Raw genomic sequence first — 16,412 nt, forward strand, 5'->3', positions numbered from 1 at the left:
GTTGCCTCTAGGAAGTGTGGTAATTGTGCTGATTACCTAGTTCCCACAACAAGCCTTTCTGCTACAAATGTATCTACAAATTAGCAGGAAAAGAATCATTGGCTTTGATGAAAGACTTCCTAAAGTCTGTTCAAGAAGAAATGCTGACTACAATTCAGTCAGTACGCTCTTCGTTGGGATCTTCAGGAATCTCAGAGCCCAGGGAACCTCCGGTAGTAGAAGGTACCTCTTCACAGGAAAGTTGTTTATCTAGGGCAGTACCCTCGGGTCTAGTACCCTCATCACAAGATCTCCCTTCAGCTCAGCACAGAAGTAGGTTATCAGCAGAGGAAAACCGCTCAGACTCCCAAACCAGTTCAGAAGGTGAGGGAGACAGGGACTCCGAGGAACCGGGCGAGGCAGAACCAACTAGAAATCTGTTTGGTTTAGATAACATGCAGGGACTCCTTCAGGCAGTGTATGCCTCTGAAGAGATACCTGATCTGCCTAAAGAAACCTCAGCCCAGGATAGACTCTATAAAGGACTGGGGAAGACTCCTTCCAGAGCTTTACCTATCCACCAATCCCTAAAGGGATTAATCCTTTAACAATGGCAAAGGCCAGAAAATAGGTTGAACAAACCAGGATCCTGGAAAAGGAGATTTCCCTTTAAAGAAGAAGAAATAGAAACATTTATAAAAAGTCCAAAACTAGATGCACCATTGGCACAGGTGACTAAAAGGTCAGACCTCTCCTTTGTTGATACAGACAGCATAAAGGATGTCATGAACCATAAAGCAGAGTCACTTCTAAGGAAGGCCTGGGATGCCAATGTTTCAGCAATGGCCCCAGCGTTAGCTGCTTCCTGTGTGGCAAGGAATTCCTTCTGTTGGGTTGACAGATTGAACAAAAACCTGCCACAGTCAAAAACCCCAAGACTTGCAAGATTCCCTTTCAGTAATGGGGAAAGCAGTAGCCTATCTAGCAGATGCAGCAGTGGAATCTGTTATTGCATCCGCCAAGACGGGGGCTCTCCTGAATTCTGCCAGAAGAGCCATTTGGCTCAAAGAGTGGGAAGGGGATTTTACCTCTAAGACTAAACTTTGTGGTTTACCTTTTGAAGGGTCCCTACTATTTGGCTCGGGTCTGCATGAAGTTCTGACCAGATCTTCGGAAAAAGGGAAGAAGTTTCCGGCAAAACCCAAAAAAGAGGTTGCCAGGAAATTTTTTCGTGGCCCCCAGGAACAAAGCCAGCAAAGGCACAAAAGAGAGCCTGCCAAAAGATGGGGTTTCAGGAAAGGAAAACAAAGAAACAGTTTGCTCTTCCCTTCCTCTTCAGGCTCAAGGGATAACAAGTGACGCCAAAGTCAAAGTGGGGGGCAGACTAAGTCAATTTCTCCCCATATATTTACTCCCTCATACTGGAAGGGTGCCGCCTACGATTTGCCTCGATACCTCCTATAACAGTAACTCTTACTCATGTCCCCAAAAAGTTTCAGATAAGAGAAGCTCTACTGCAAGGGATTCAGGAACTGGCGGAACAGTTGGTGATAATCCCAGTCCCAGAAGATCAACTCTTCCAGGTTTTCTACTCCCATGTGTTTGTGGTCCCAAAACCATCAGGAAAGGATCGCCTGATAATAAACGTGGAAAACCTCAACAAGTTTTTACTTTAAAAAAAATTTTCAATGGAAACCATTTATTCAGTACGAAAGAATCTACTGAAAGACGTTTTCATGACCACACTAGACCTCAGAGATGCATATCTGCATGTCCCCATTCACCAGGAACATCAGCCTTTCTTGAGGTTTGCGATGGTGACAAAAGAAGGGACTACTCACTGGCAGTTCAGAGCACTGCCCTTTGGATCAGCAGCCAGTCCAAGAATCTTTACAAAGATACTGGCAGAGGCGGTAGCCCACCTGCACCTTCAAGGAATAGCCCTGATTCCATATTTAGACGACCTACTGATTTTCGGCAAATCAGCAGCTCAGGTAAACTTGGATACCCAACTGGTGATAAACTTCCTACAAAAGTTAGGTTGGCTCATCAACCTGGGAAAGTCTTCCCTGGAACCTACACAAATACAGACCTTCCTAGGTTTCCAGGTAGACTCAAGGGCTCAGAAACTTTTTCTACCCAAAGAAAAGAAGGAGAAAATAGTTTCCTCAGTTTTGACGCTCAAGGGAGCTCCCTCCTGTTCCAGAAGAGAAATCCTAAGAGTCTTGGGACTAATGTCGGTCAGCATACCAGCGGTTGTCTGGGCACAACTCCACGTAAGAGACCTTCTGTTCTTCCATCTGTCCTCCTGGGACAGGAAGATAGAGTCCCTAGACGAATACGTCATTCTCATTCCTCAGGTGCAGGTATCCTTGGAGTGGTGGACAAACCCAAGCAACCTTGGAAAAGGCAGACCCTGGGGGGCAGTGGAATCCCATAAAGATTACCACAGATGCCAGCACAAAGGGTTGGGGAGCTCACCTGGAGGGGGCTCAGGCACAAGGGATCTGGGACAAAAGAACAGCACAGAAGTTGAAGGCAGTGGGGGAAACTCTAAAAGCCTTCCAAAAGTTCATTTTAAACAGAGAGGTTCTGATTCTGTCGGACAATACCACAACGGTGGTTTATTTGAATCGACGAGGAGGAACCAGGTCAAGTTCCCTCTTAGCCCTGACCAAAGAGATCCTGGGCTGGGCCTAAGAGAAGATAGTTTCCCTTGTGGCCATTCACATCAAAGGGAAGAACAACTTACAGGCAAACTTAATCAGCCGCCACATCATAAAAGGAGAATGGGAACTAAGTCCCAAAATCTTCTTGTCAGTGGTGCAAAGCTTTGGACAGCCAGAGATAGACCTGTTTGCCTCCGCTCAGAACAAAAAAGTGGAAAGATTCTTCTCCCTCACACGGTCCAAAGGGATGGACGGTCTGGATGCTCTAGCCCAGCCATGGCAGTTCAGTCTAGCCTATGTCTTCCCTCCTCTGATGCTAATTCCCAGAGTCCTACAGAAATTGAGCCAGTCTCAGAACATGCAAGTGATTATAATTGCACCATGGTGGCAAAAAAGGCCTTGGTCTGCCATATTGAAAGCCATGTCAGTAGCTTGCCCGTGGCAGCTCCCAGTTTCCCCAGACCTGCTGTCTCAGGGACCAGTTCTGTGTCAGAGCCCAGAATTCTTCCAGTTGACAGCTTGGTTACTAAGCACCAACTCCTAATTTCTAAGGGTTGCTCAGAGAGAGTAGTGGACACTCTCTTGATGAGCAGAAAGCCAGTTACGAAAAAGATTTATACAAAGGTCTGGAAAAGATTTGGTACCTGGTGTAGGCAAAAGGATTTGGCCTCTAGCTCTATTACCACGATCCTAGAGTTCTTACAGAATGGAGTAGATAAGGGTGTGACAACTAACACCCTTAGGGTACAAATTGCGGCTCTTTTGGTATTTTTGGACACTAGTCTGGCAAAAGAGCCGTTAATCAAAAGATTTTTGTTGGCTAGACAAAGGGTTACCCCTATTGTAAAAGACAGGTTCCCCTCTTGGGACCTGACCAGGGTCCTAGAGGCATTATCTAAGGATCCCTTCGAACCTTTAAAGGAAATCTCCCTTAAACTGCTGTCCTTGAAATTGACCTTCCTGTTAGCCATTACAACAGCAAGAAGAGTAGCGGACTTACAAGCTCTCTATCAAAGAACCATTTATGGTGGTTTTTCCAGATAGAATTGTCCTAAAACCAGATCCTCTGTATCTGCCAAAGGTAGCATCTTCCTTCCACAGGGCACAGGAAATAAATCTACCATCCTTTTGTGATCGCCCCAAAAATAGTAAGGAAACGAGTTTCCATTGCATTGATGTGAGAAGAGTCCTTCTCACTTATTTAGAAAGAACCAAAACCTTCAGGAGATCCAACCATCTTTTAGTCCTTCATACTGGGCCCAGAAAGGGACTGCAGGCCTCCAAGCCTTCAGTGGCTAGGTGGATTAGACAAGCAATTACCACCTCCTATAAGGCATCCGGTGTTCTTGCTCAAACTAAGATTAAAGCGCACTCGACAACAGCCCTAGCTACATCCTGGGCCGAGAAGGCTGGAGCATCATGGGAACAGATCCGCAGTGCAGCCACCTGGTCCAGTCACGACATATTCCTGAAGCATTACCGTGTAGAAGTACTGTCTCAACAAGACCTAGCTTTTGTGAGAAAGGTCTTACAGGCAGTGGTCCCACCCTAAGGTAGGCCTGGGGGTAATCTATTATCCTCTCATGTTTGGGCCGTCCTGGAAGGCGAGGAGAGAAAACTTACCGTTAGTTTACCGGTAACAGTCTTTCTGACGAGCCTTCCAGGACGGCCGGCCTATTCCCACCCTGTTAAAAGGGTAGGGTACACAATGGATAAAACATAGGTGGTAAGTACCTATAGAGTGAATTGAAACACTTCCCTTGGAAAATGGTTGTGGAAGATACTTTTTTACAACTGAGGGGCAGAGGGAAGGATGGGGCCTTTTAAAAACTGTAATTGATTGTGTTTCTGGTAGGAGGAGCCTATCATCTCTCATGTTTGGGCCGTCCTGGAAGGCTCGTCAGAAAGACCGTTGTTTGGACCAAGCTGATCCAAGCAAATTATTTCCTTCACTATGTCCTGCACTGTCTCTAAGCACTGTATAAACTGCATGTAGCTTTAGCTGCACACAGTACACAGTGCTGGGTTCCATCTGTGAGACACACTTCCCGTCTCACACCTGGAACAATGCTGAGTCGGTCTGAGCGGCGCTCAGCCATTCATAGGCAGCTTTGTATTCAGTGTGTGAAGAGCTTGACATCAGCCTCCCCTCCGACTCAGCCAATCAGAAACCAAGCTGGTCCAGACGATCTATTTAAAGTGACATGGGCATAGAAATCAGCTTTAAGCTTTTTACAGAGGATGAGGGGGCACTTTTTACATCAGAAGGAAAAGAGATGAAACCTCCGCATACAGAAATGTGTTCTCACAGAAAGAGCTGTGATGATGTGGAATATACTTCCTCAAGATCTAGTTCTGGTCAGCATAGTGGATTTGTTTTAATAGAGCTGTCTTCATTCTTAAAGCGTAACTCCACTTTTGTTGAGAAAAAAAACATTCCCCTCTGGGTGAACTATATACATTGCAAGGATTTTAACACACGTTGTTTCAGATTCCTACCTTTTGCTATTCTGTGTCCCTGTGCTGAGTGGGTCTAATGGTCGTGGTTTCATAATTATCAGCCTGCTGCTGCACAATCAGGGCTTTCCTCAAATAAGGAAATTGCTGGGTCTGCATGCCTTTCAATGTTATTTTCTTTTGGGAGTATCTTATCAAAAATTACATTTTTGTTGCAGGGGATGCCAAAAATCTGACTTGTATCTTAGTGTAGTCTTCTAGGAAAATCAGTAAGCCAATCGCACAAGCAGGAATTTATGTTTCTGGGGGGGGGGCATTCTGTCTACATTTTGTGCACAGAACACCTCCATGTAGCCATATTGCATTTTACTTTACAGAAAAGCTGCAGATTGAAAAGGACAGATCATTTTTAATAACATTCAATTACAATATTAATTTTTTTTTTTTTTTTTGCAATTAGTTTTTTACCATGAAAGTGGAGTTACCCTTTAAATGCACAAAATATAACTGGATACTAACGTGTATTGGTATTCACACCAGAGATTGTTGATCCAGGTAATGTTTGATTGCCACCTGGGGGATAAGGAAGGGATTTTTACCCAGCTGAATCAGATTGGATCATGGGGCACTATTCCATCCACTGATGCCAATGATGAGGCACTATTCCTCCCACTGTCAGGAATGATGGGTTATTATTCCCCCCACTGTCAGGAATGACGAGGCACTATTCCTCCCATTGTCAGGAATGATGGGGCACTATTCCTCCCATTGTCAGGAATGATGGGGCACTATTCCTCCCATTGTCAGGAATGATGGGGCACTATTCCCCCCACTGTCAGGAATGACGAGGCATTATTCCTTCCACTGTCAGGAATGATGGGGCACTATTCCTCCCACTGTCAGGAATGATGGGGCACTATTCCTCCCACTCTCAGGAATGATGGGTTACTATTCCTCCCACTGTCAGGAATGACGAGGCATTATTCCTCCCACTGTCAGGAATGACGAGGCATTATTCCTCCCACTGTCAGGAATGACGAGGCATTATTCCTCCCACTGTCAGGAATGACGAGGCATTATTCCTCCCACTGTCAGGAATGATGGGGCACTATTCCTCCCACTGTCAGGAATGATAGGGCACTATTCCTCCCACTGTCAGGAATGATGGGGCACTATTCCTCCCACTGTCAGGAATGATGGGGCACTATTCCTCCCCACTGTCAGTAATGATGGGGCACTATTTCTCCCACTGTCAGTAATGATGGGGCACTATTCATCCCACTGTCAGGAATGATGGTGCACTATTCCCACTGTCATTAATGATGGGGCACTAATCCTCCCACTGACACCAATGATGGGGCACTAGTCCTCCCTTTAATGTTAAAGATGGGACACTCTTCCTCCCACTGACACCAGTGATGGGGAACGATTTGTCCCTTTGATGCAAATGATAGGACACTATTTACGGAATACCAAAAATAGGGCATTTACTGCCACTAACGCCAGGAAATTTTCAACTCTACTGGCCATGGTCCGGCTCTCTAAAGTCTGAGGGACAGTAAACTGACACTTTGTTTAAAAAGTTCGGAGACCCCTGATCTAGATGGACTTGTGTTGTTTTTCAACCTGACTAAACATGTAACTTTGTATCATTGCTTCTGTTTGTTGCTTTTTTCTTAATTTGCATAGTTTTCCCTTCCAATCAGATCAAAGTGATTACTGAAAAAAAAAAAACAGCTTTCATACATTTGTTTCCATTTTTACTTTCCTATATTTGCCATCTATCACGGTCTACTGGCCTTCTTGCAGTCTTTGCTGCCCGTGAATATAAATAAAAGACTCCAAAAAGCTGCATGAAGCTGTAGCCTTATTGTGGTATCGCTTTGTGCGTCCCCTGTGACAACAGTGCTTTAGTATTCATGCTGACACTATCTGTCTCTTACCACTGCTCTCTGTAGGTTGTGTATCACACAAGACGCCAAGCAGGCGTAGCATTCTCATTTTACTTCTTTCCACAAGCTTAGAACAGGTTAAAGAAATCCTGTATGGAAAAACAAAACACAAGCTACCATTGCTAAGTTCTCCTTTTTGAAAATACTAGTTTGTTGTCTCTCAAAGGCTTTAGTGCTTTCTGAGCCACTGACTTGAGTATATGGATATTGGGGGCTCAGATTTTCTCCCAAGTCACAAGCAGCATCTTGTTCCAGATAAGTGACTTAAGCTGGCCACATACTAGCCGAAATATCGGGCAAACACATTTTTGAAAAAAGAAAAATCGGCCATGAGAGCAGACAATTGTGCCATCATGTAATGACCGAATTTCGAACGATAAATCGTTCAATGGACATAAATGAATCAGTTTTTCGTTCAGTTTGTCGCATATGCCTAGTGCAAACAGGTCGGCCGAGAAACACATTAACCTTTCAATTTATCGTTTGTTTATCGTTCAAAACTGTTCCTTCGATTTTTCGGCTCTGAAAAGTTAAAAACTATTTTCTATTTGTGCCCATTAACTGGACGAAAAACGAACAATCGGACCAAATGACAGATTTTCGAACAATCTTTCGGCTAGTGTATGGCCAGCATTAGAATATTTATTTAAAAAATGCTGGAACTCGCGCTTGGCTTCCAATGGTAAGACTGCTACACAAAGAAGGTAGTTGAGTACTGCAATACAAAACTCTGTGGAAAAAAATAATGTTGTGCACTATCCCAACCAATTTGTGTTAGGGTAATAAAAAATCCCCTATGATCAGAAATCCCAAATCCCATATGATGGCCATGGAGGCGAAACACGTTGGTTGGAGCTAGCGGTGGTGACGTCAGCATGCACGGTCCAACAGAGTTGTGGAACAGCGGTGTCTTTGAGATGTTTGTTTGCCTTAAACATTCACTAAGTCTGTAAATGCAATCTGTTATGTTTTTAAATAAACCTTTTATACAGTAATGCACTATTAGCTCTCCTCCTTATATCTAATGAATATGTTGGCTGGAGCCAGGAATTATCTGAATATTTAGGAAACCACTTGTGAGTGGACCCGGAGCTTCCTATAGAGAATTTTTCAAAGTGCCATTGATCTCTTTGTGGGATCATATGCTCTGGTAACCGGTTTTGTTGTCTGCATGAGCAGAGGGTGGAAGTGAAGCAGTGTCCATTATAGAGACCCATCTGGGGGGGATAGCACCAGAGCACTTTTCTTTTGGACATATGTTGGACTGTCATTTCTTGTCTTATAACATTCTTTAATGTTTGTTTTTAATTTTTTTTATTATATAGTTGAAAATTAATTTGAGTTATATGATCATGATTTAATCAGGCAATTTTTGCTTGTACATGTCATACCTAATAGGTTTTTACTTATTGCACTTTATAGGAAATATTCACTTTGTGAAAAAAAAATGTTTGCACTTTATTGTATGAATTTTTGCACTATTGAGTATCAAGGTTGTCTGATTTGGTATTTATGATCATAGGGGATTTTTTTTTTTAATGCGAATACATATTGGTTGGGATAATATACAATATTATTATTTTTTTAAAATTTGAATATTAAAGCAAAAATCAGCAAAGAAATTAGCATTTTCACAAAGATCAGCAATGGTAGCCTGTGCATCATTACATGTTTTCTTTAGAAACAAGATGTTTTCCATTGTTAGGAATTGTGCCCATGTAGAAACAGACAGAATTGTGCCCATGTCCTTCCTTTAACCAGTTCTTTACCAGTTGCCCTGCCGCAGGACCTAGGAATCTGTTTCTTCAGGACATGTGACAGGTTAATGTGTCCACATATCCCCTGTGGCTCAGGTATATGTGTGTTTAATGGAACTGTGTGACTTGCTTGGAATATCCTGATTACCTCCTCCGCTGTCTTCTTCTCCCCCCCTATGCTCATGTCATTTTGTGTAACTGTTATTCATCACATTAGCTGCTGCAACATTACCATTTGTCCTTTGCCCCAGGCCTATATTGCTTTATATTCTGCTCACAATGTAATGCTACTTCTAGATGGGAACAGAGCTTTTATGCTTTCCACAATGATTATTGCCACATTTTTTATATTTATCGCAAATGAGATCTGATCCATCACCTTGCAGATGGAATGAATGCAAGTTTTAGAAATGTCACAGAGAACAGAGGAGAGCAGTCTGTTTAGCATTATGATACATGCATATGGAGCTGTAATAGGGAGAAGTTTCTTGTGTACCCAGAACAATAAATATGCATCACACGGATAATAAAACTGAGATATGAGACATGACATGATATGCAATCTAAAATAAATTTGATCTTCTATACGATTTGAAATGTAAAGCCAAACAATCTTTTTTTTTTTTTTCGTGTTGGGATAGAGTTTTTTACGTTTTTTTGTCCCTGCTCTAGAGATTCAGTGATCATTGTCACCGGGGCTAAAGCAAGTGGATAATCAAAGCTCCTAAAGCCCTGTGATGGGGCTATATGTGCCCTCACTGCAAAGGGTTATTTGCTTTTTTAAACAGGGGCTCCAGTCTGGGGGGAAAAAAAGTGAAAGTCGGCAACCACAAATACCGTAGCTGGTTACTTTTAATATAAGGATGCTTACCTGTCAAGGAATGCAGCGATGCCATCACCCCAAGCTGATTTGTCAATTGGCTTTGGGTGCCGGCATTGTAAGTAGAAGAAACTGCTTCACAGCAGGTTTCCTACTGCGCATGTGTGAGTTGCGTTGCACTTTCTGAATGAATCTGCCATCTTCTGGGACCTGTGTGTATCCCAGAAAGCAGTGGGGGGAAGGAGGAAGAGCCGGAAATGATCTAGCTTGCCGATTAGCAATCTTACCCGGAAGTGGGAGCCGGTACCTGTCAAAACCAGGTACCCGCTCCCCCCTAAAAAGTGCCAAATGTGGCAGTGGAGTGTGTGAACAAGTGGAACTTCCCCTTTTGGGTGGAGCTCAGCTTTTAAGTCTAGGGTAACAATAAAAGGAGGTTTATTTGTCTGATCCTCCCCACCAACCCCCCCTAATGCACAGCTAGATCAGCCCCAGCAGCATCTGCACCCCCCCTCCCCCATGCTCCACTGGTCTGGGGCCCAGTTGTCATCAAGAACAGAGCAGGGTCTATAGCCCTGCATTGGAAGTAAGGGGGCCAAAGAGACAGTCAACTGTCGGATCGCGGGGTAGCGAAACCTGCTGGCACAGTGGAGGTTCAAGTAAGTAAAACTGCTGCTCCGCTTCCCTAGACTATTCCTTGCAGTGGGGCTGCAATAGCTTGCTAAATTTATCATTTTCCTGGGGTTGGGCTTTGTTGTCACTGAAACAAGAGTAGAAAGGAAAACTACCCATGGGGACACTTGTTTTGGTGACCGCTCTCTATAGCTAGCCATGGGCTAAATGAGAGAAATCTACTAGGTGCCTCCATCAACCCTAAACAGTGTGAATGCAGAAATCTCTGCTGCCTGCTATACTTAAACAGCTATGACACTGGCAGCTGTTTAAAGCGGTATTAAACTCAAAACAAAAAAATTAATATGTTGCAGCTTAGCAATCATTCAATGTGGTGCCTGCATTAGTCTTCTTTTCTTTGGCTTTTTTCTCTGTTTTTACCTGGCGATTTGGCCAGTACAAGCACACTTCTGGAGGCATTAGAACAGGAGGTACAGCAGACAGCAGAATTGTCAGCCTGTGGTGGAGGGTAGTGTTAAATGTATAAGAAGATTTAGATGCACTAACAAATTGAAGCCAAACTTCAGCTCACGCTTTTGATTATTTGGAATAAAGGTTTTACACAAATAAAGAAAAGCTGACCATTTTAATCACTGCTGTCAGTGTTAAGTGGTTTCCTCATCCATGTAAACTGCAACATTCTGCTGGAGAGCATGAGCTTGTGAAAAACAGACTTGCTGGCTGGATCACCAGATGACATTAGAACAGGGGTGGGGAACCTTTTTTCTGCCAAGGGCCATTTGGGTATTTATAAAATCATTCGGGGGCCTTTCAAAATTATCAACTTAAAAATGTGCCTGTTATATTTGGTCAAACATTTAATTAACTCACCCCTAATGTAATGGCTGCAACTGCTTCTCTTTGGTGAGGTGTGTGATGTTAGCTGGTATTGATGATGTTGCTATTGCAACTGGTTTTCCAGGTTTGCGTCGGTCAGTCTGGAGCGCAGTTGACTTTGTGGTGGTAAGTTTTGAAAAGAACTGCTGGCGAGTAATGCTGGTGGGCATAGCTGGCTGGTACTGCTGGTGGGTACAGCTGGCTGGTACTGCTGTGGGTACTGCTGGCTCAGGCTGGTGCTGCTGGCTTGTACTGTGCTGTGGGTACAGCTGGCTGGTACTGCTGTGGGTACTGCTGGCTCAGGCTGGTACTGCTGTGGGTATTGCTGATTCAGGCTGGTACTGTGCTGTAGTTACTGCTGGCTGGTACTGCCTTGGGTACTGCTGGCTCAGGCTGGTACTGCTGTCTGGTACTGTGCTGTGGGTACTGCTGGCTCAGGCTGGTACTGCTGGCTGGTACTGCAGGCTGGTACTGCTGGCTGGTACTGCTGGCTGGTATTGTTGTGGTTACTGCTGGCTGGTACTGTGCTGTGGGTACTGCTGGGTGGTACTGTGCTGTGGGTACTGCTGGGTGGTACTGCTGTGGGTACTACTGGCTCTGGCTTGTACTGCTGGTTCTGCTGTGGGTACTGCTGGTTCTGGCTGGTACTGCTGGCTCTGGCTTATACTGTTGTGAGTACTGCTGGCTCTGCCTGGTACTGCTGTGAGTACTGCTGGTTCTGGCTGGTACTGCTGGCTCTGGCTTATACTGCTGTGGGTACTGCTGGCTCTGGCTGGTACTGCTGTGAGTACTGCTGGCTCTGGCTGGTACTGCTGGCTCTGGCTGGTACTGCTGTGAGTACTGCTGGCTCTGGCTGGTACTGCTGGCTCTGGCTGGTACTGCTGACTCTGGCTGGTACTGCTGTGTGTGCTGCTGGCGGGAAATGCTGGCTAGCAGTGGCGCCGCACTGGAGGAAGAGGCGATGTTTCCTGTATTGGTCACAGGCAGAGTGCATTTGATATCAATCCTCCTGTGACTCCCTCAGACTGTCACAAAGGAGCCAGAACTATACGGGAAGCATTGGCTCCGTTCTGACAGATCAGCTGAGAGACACAGACTCCACTGCACGGGGGGCCGGACCAAATGACTTTAAGGGCCGCATACGGCCCCCGGGACGTAGGTTCCCCACCCCTGCATTAGAAGAAAGAAAGCCTAAAAAAAAGGAAACTAATACAGCAATCACATCTAAGATTGTAAGCTGTAATATATGAATGTTTGCTTTTTGGGTTTAATACTGCCCACATAAACAGAGGCTTATGGTATGCAGTAAAATCAGAGTAGGCAATTTCAGTATTGGACGCAAGAATAAATGGCTGGAGTTCTACTTTAAAGTATGCAATCACTGAAATGATACCATATATTACTTACTATTTAGACTGAAATTCTGTATGTCTGCAGCAGGTAAAGTATTGAACAGATTAAATGACAGAACGGTTATATATTTCTGTATTGTTGCTTACAAAGCTTTGTCTTATTGTGGTTGTGATGAGCAAAGTTTATTGAGACGGAATGGGTTTTCATTTCAGGAACAGCTGCAAGCCAGGGAACTAAACCCATTTTGGAAGGATGGAGGCTTAGGACTGCCACCAGAGGAGGGGGATGTAACCTCACTTAAGAAAGGTAAATGTAATTCCTTTGAAGCAGCTTCTATATCCAGCTGTCTGCAGGCAAATTTCACCGTCACAGTAAAGAGTCTTAGGAGCCTAAGATTAGAACATTGCAAAAAGGAATATCGCATCTATATCACATGTTCATTTTTAAGCTCTCTTGTATTTTTCCCTAAACAAAACTGCCATGACCGGAATTATGCAATAATCCTTTTATTCAATTTTTGTTTTAGAACTGTTAAAGAAACATCACCTTTTTTTTTCAACAGTGTTCAGTTCCTGTTTCCCTTACTGCCTACATCATTTCCTGCCCTGAGTTTCGTTTTCTGTCCTGGGCTTATGAAACAGTCCAACAAGTTAATTTGCTCATGAATAGGGAAGGTCTAGTTTCTCAAACAATACGTATAACTAAATTGTTTTTTAACATACAGTATCTCTCAAAAGTGAGTACACCCCTCACCTTTTTGTAAATATTTTAATATATCTTTTCATGTGACAACACTGAAGAAATGAAACTTTGTTACAATGTAAAGTAGTGAGTGTACAGCTTGTATAACAGCCATGCAGACCAATTTAATGCAGTGTGCGGCGTATGGTCTGAGCACTGACAGGCTGACCCCCCACCCCTTCAAACTCTGCAGCAATTTTGGCAGCACTCATGCGTCTTATTTCCCAAAGACAACCTCTGATCGACCAAGGTGAGGCCTATTCTGAGTTGAACCTGTCCTGTTAAAACTACTTTATGGTCTTGGCCACCATGCTGCAACTCAGTTTCAGGGTCTTGGCAATCTTCTTATAGCCTTAGGCCATCTTTATGTAGAGCAAGAATTCTTTTTTTCAGATCCTCAGAGAGTTCTTTACCATGAGGTGCCATGTTGAACTTCCAATGACCAGTATGAGCGAGAGCGATAACACCAAATGTAACACACCTGCTCCCCATTTATACCTGAGACCTTGCAACACTAACGAGTCACATGACACCAGGGAGGGAAAATGGCTAATTGGGCCCAATTTGGACATTTTCACTTAGGGGTGTACTCACTTTTGTTGCCAGCGGTTTAGACATTAATAGCTGTGTGTTGAGTTATTTTGAGGGGACAGCAAATTTACACTGTTATACAAGCTGTACACTCACTACTTTGTAGCAAAGTGTCATTTCTTCAGCGTTGTCACATGAAAAGATATAAAATATTTACAAAAATGTGAGGGGTGTCCTCACTTTTGAGAGATACTGTATCTATGATGTGAAAATCCCCAAATTAGCCATAGCAACTGTTCTGGAAATTTTATAGATGGGCAACTCCTACCCTCATATTGATTAGTGGTTTCAATTTAAATAAGAACTACTACAGTAGGGAACAGACACATAAGATACACTCAGCATCTTTCCAAATAACTGTTCTGTTTATTCAATACAATTGAAGTTTTCTTATACACATGATTACATAGGTATCACATTAATATTATAATTGTATTACTATTTTTGTATGTTTTCCTATGCATTTCACACTGCACTTATTGTGCACACAGCGCTAAAACATGTTTTCATTACATGTTTGCATTCTTTCAAGTCCTGATTAGAATTGGCCTGCCTATGTTACGCCCCTTGTTATTATTAAAGTACAATTGTAATAATAATGTGATACCTACGTATTCATGTGTATAAAAAACTTCAATTGCTTAGAATAAACAGAACAGTTATTTGGAAAGATGCTGAGTGTATCTTTTGTGTCTGTTCCATACTGCAGTAGTTATTATTTAAATTGGAACCACTAATCAATATGAGGATAGGAGTTGCCTATCTAAAAATTTTCCAGAAAAGCAACATAGTTCCTTTATGGTAAAAAGTACCGTATATACTCGAGTATAAGTCGACCGGAGTATAAGCCGAGGCCCCTACTTTTACCACAAAAAGATGGGAAAAATGATTGACTCGAGTATAAGCCTAGGGTGAGAACGCAGGGCGGCGGGCATGGTACAGGAGAATGCAGGGCGGCGGGCATGGTACAGGAGAATGCAGGGTGGCGGGCATGGTACAGGAGAATGCAGGGTGACTGGCATGGTACAGGAGAATGCAGGGTGACTGGCATGGTACAGGAGAATGCAGGGTGGCTGGCATGGTACAGGAGAATGCAGGGTGGCAGGCATGGTACAGGAGAATGCAGGGTGGCAGGCATGGTACAGGAGAATGCAGGGTGACTGGCATGGTACAGGAGAATGCAGGGTGACTGGCATGGTACAGGAGAATGCAGGGTGGCTGGCATGGTACAGGAGAATGCAGGGTGACTGGCATGGTGCAGGAGAATGCAGGGTGACTGGCATGGTGCAGGAGAATGCAGGGTGGCTGGCATGGTGCAGGAGAATGCAGGGTGGCTGGCATGGTACAGGAGAATGCAGGGTGACTGGCATGGTACAGGAGAATGCAGGGTGACTGGCATGGTACAGGAGAATGCAGGGTGGCTGGCATGGTACAGGAGAATGCAGGGTGGCTGGCATGGTACAAGAGGATCCGGGGTTGTGGGCATACTACAGGAGATGCAGTGCTGTGGGCATGGTACAGGTGGACCATGCCCGCAGCACTGCATCCCTTGTAGTATCCCTGCAGCCCTGCATAAGGGCAGGTAGTGCAGCTGTTTCACTTACCTGTTCCAGAGGTGCCTTCATTTAAAAATGGCGCTGCCCGGCGCCGACACGTCATTGCGCACGTGCCGCCGCCGCTCGTATACTTTCGGCTATTCCCGGCCTGTCCCAAGCGGCAGCGGCGCATGCACGGTGACATGTATGCGCCGGGCGGCGCCATTTTTAAAGCTTAAGCACGTCGGAGCGGCCAGGGACTTTTTTTTTTTTTCTTGACTCGAGTATAAGCCGAGGGGGACGTTTTCAGCACAAAAAAATGTGCTGAAAAACTCGGCTTATACTCGAGTATATACGGTACATGTAGTACTTTTGTCTCATCTTCAGTAGGTTCCCTGTAATGCTGGGCTGCTGTGCACCAGGGGGCACCCTATGCAACATCGCAGCTAACACTGCTGCTTCAGTCTCACTTCCCTCTGCATTCTACATGCTGGTGCTTGCCAAGGGCAAGTACTGGGAGCCGGAGACCGGCACTTGCTAGCAAAGCAGCCGTCTGCTTGCTAGTTGCAGTGATGGTCGGCCGTGTGCCAAGGTGGTGCATTCTGTCTGACATCCCAACCAGCGTTACAGAGCACCTAGGAAGATGGGATAAAGTACTACATGTTAAAAATAAACATGTGCAAAGGAATTGGCGCTTACAGTGCTAATAAAAATCAAAACCGTTTTAAAACTCCTGGTTATTGTCCATAAAAATTGATGTGAAGAAATCAGTCCAAAGAAATGACAAAAAAATGGGCAAACAAACATTAAAACTCCTATGTGACAAATCCCAACACCAAACAAATGTGCTTCTATACACGGATGTCTTCTATTTCTTTCACCACGGGTGCTTTAAGAGTAGGTGGCAACTCACAAGAGGTGTTTGACCCCTTTTTACAGGATGGTTAAAAAACGCATTTTGGAAAGCCAGATTGGTTCCACTGCAATCAACACTCCACTCCAATGTTCCCTCAGGATAGGATTAGGAAAATAAATGACTCCACATGAGACAC

The 16,412-nt window shown here is 44.3% G+C and overlaps 1 protein-coding gene across 1 annotated transcript in view; it reads left to right on the forward strand.

The window, feature by feature from the left end:
- CWF19L2 (CWF19 like cell cycle control factor 2) overlaps positions 1-16,412 on the forward strand; it is a 410,652-nt gene that overhangs the window by 58,061 nt on the left and 336,179 nt on the right. Inside the window, exon 6 of the mRNA XM_082245347.1 lies at positions 12,706-12,799. Within this exon, the coding sequence (XP_082101473.1) occupies positions 12,706-12,799 (94 nt within the window). The remainder of the gene's footprint in view (positions 1-12,705; positions 12,800-16,412) is intronic.

Source organism: Pelophylax lessonae, assembly GCF_965119305.1.
Source record: "Pelophylax lessonae genome assembly, chromosome: 2".
Classification (NCBI taxonomy): domain Eukaryota; kingdom Metazoa; phylum Chordata; class Amphibia; order Anura; family Ranidae; genus Pelophylax; species Pelophylax lessonae.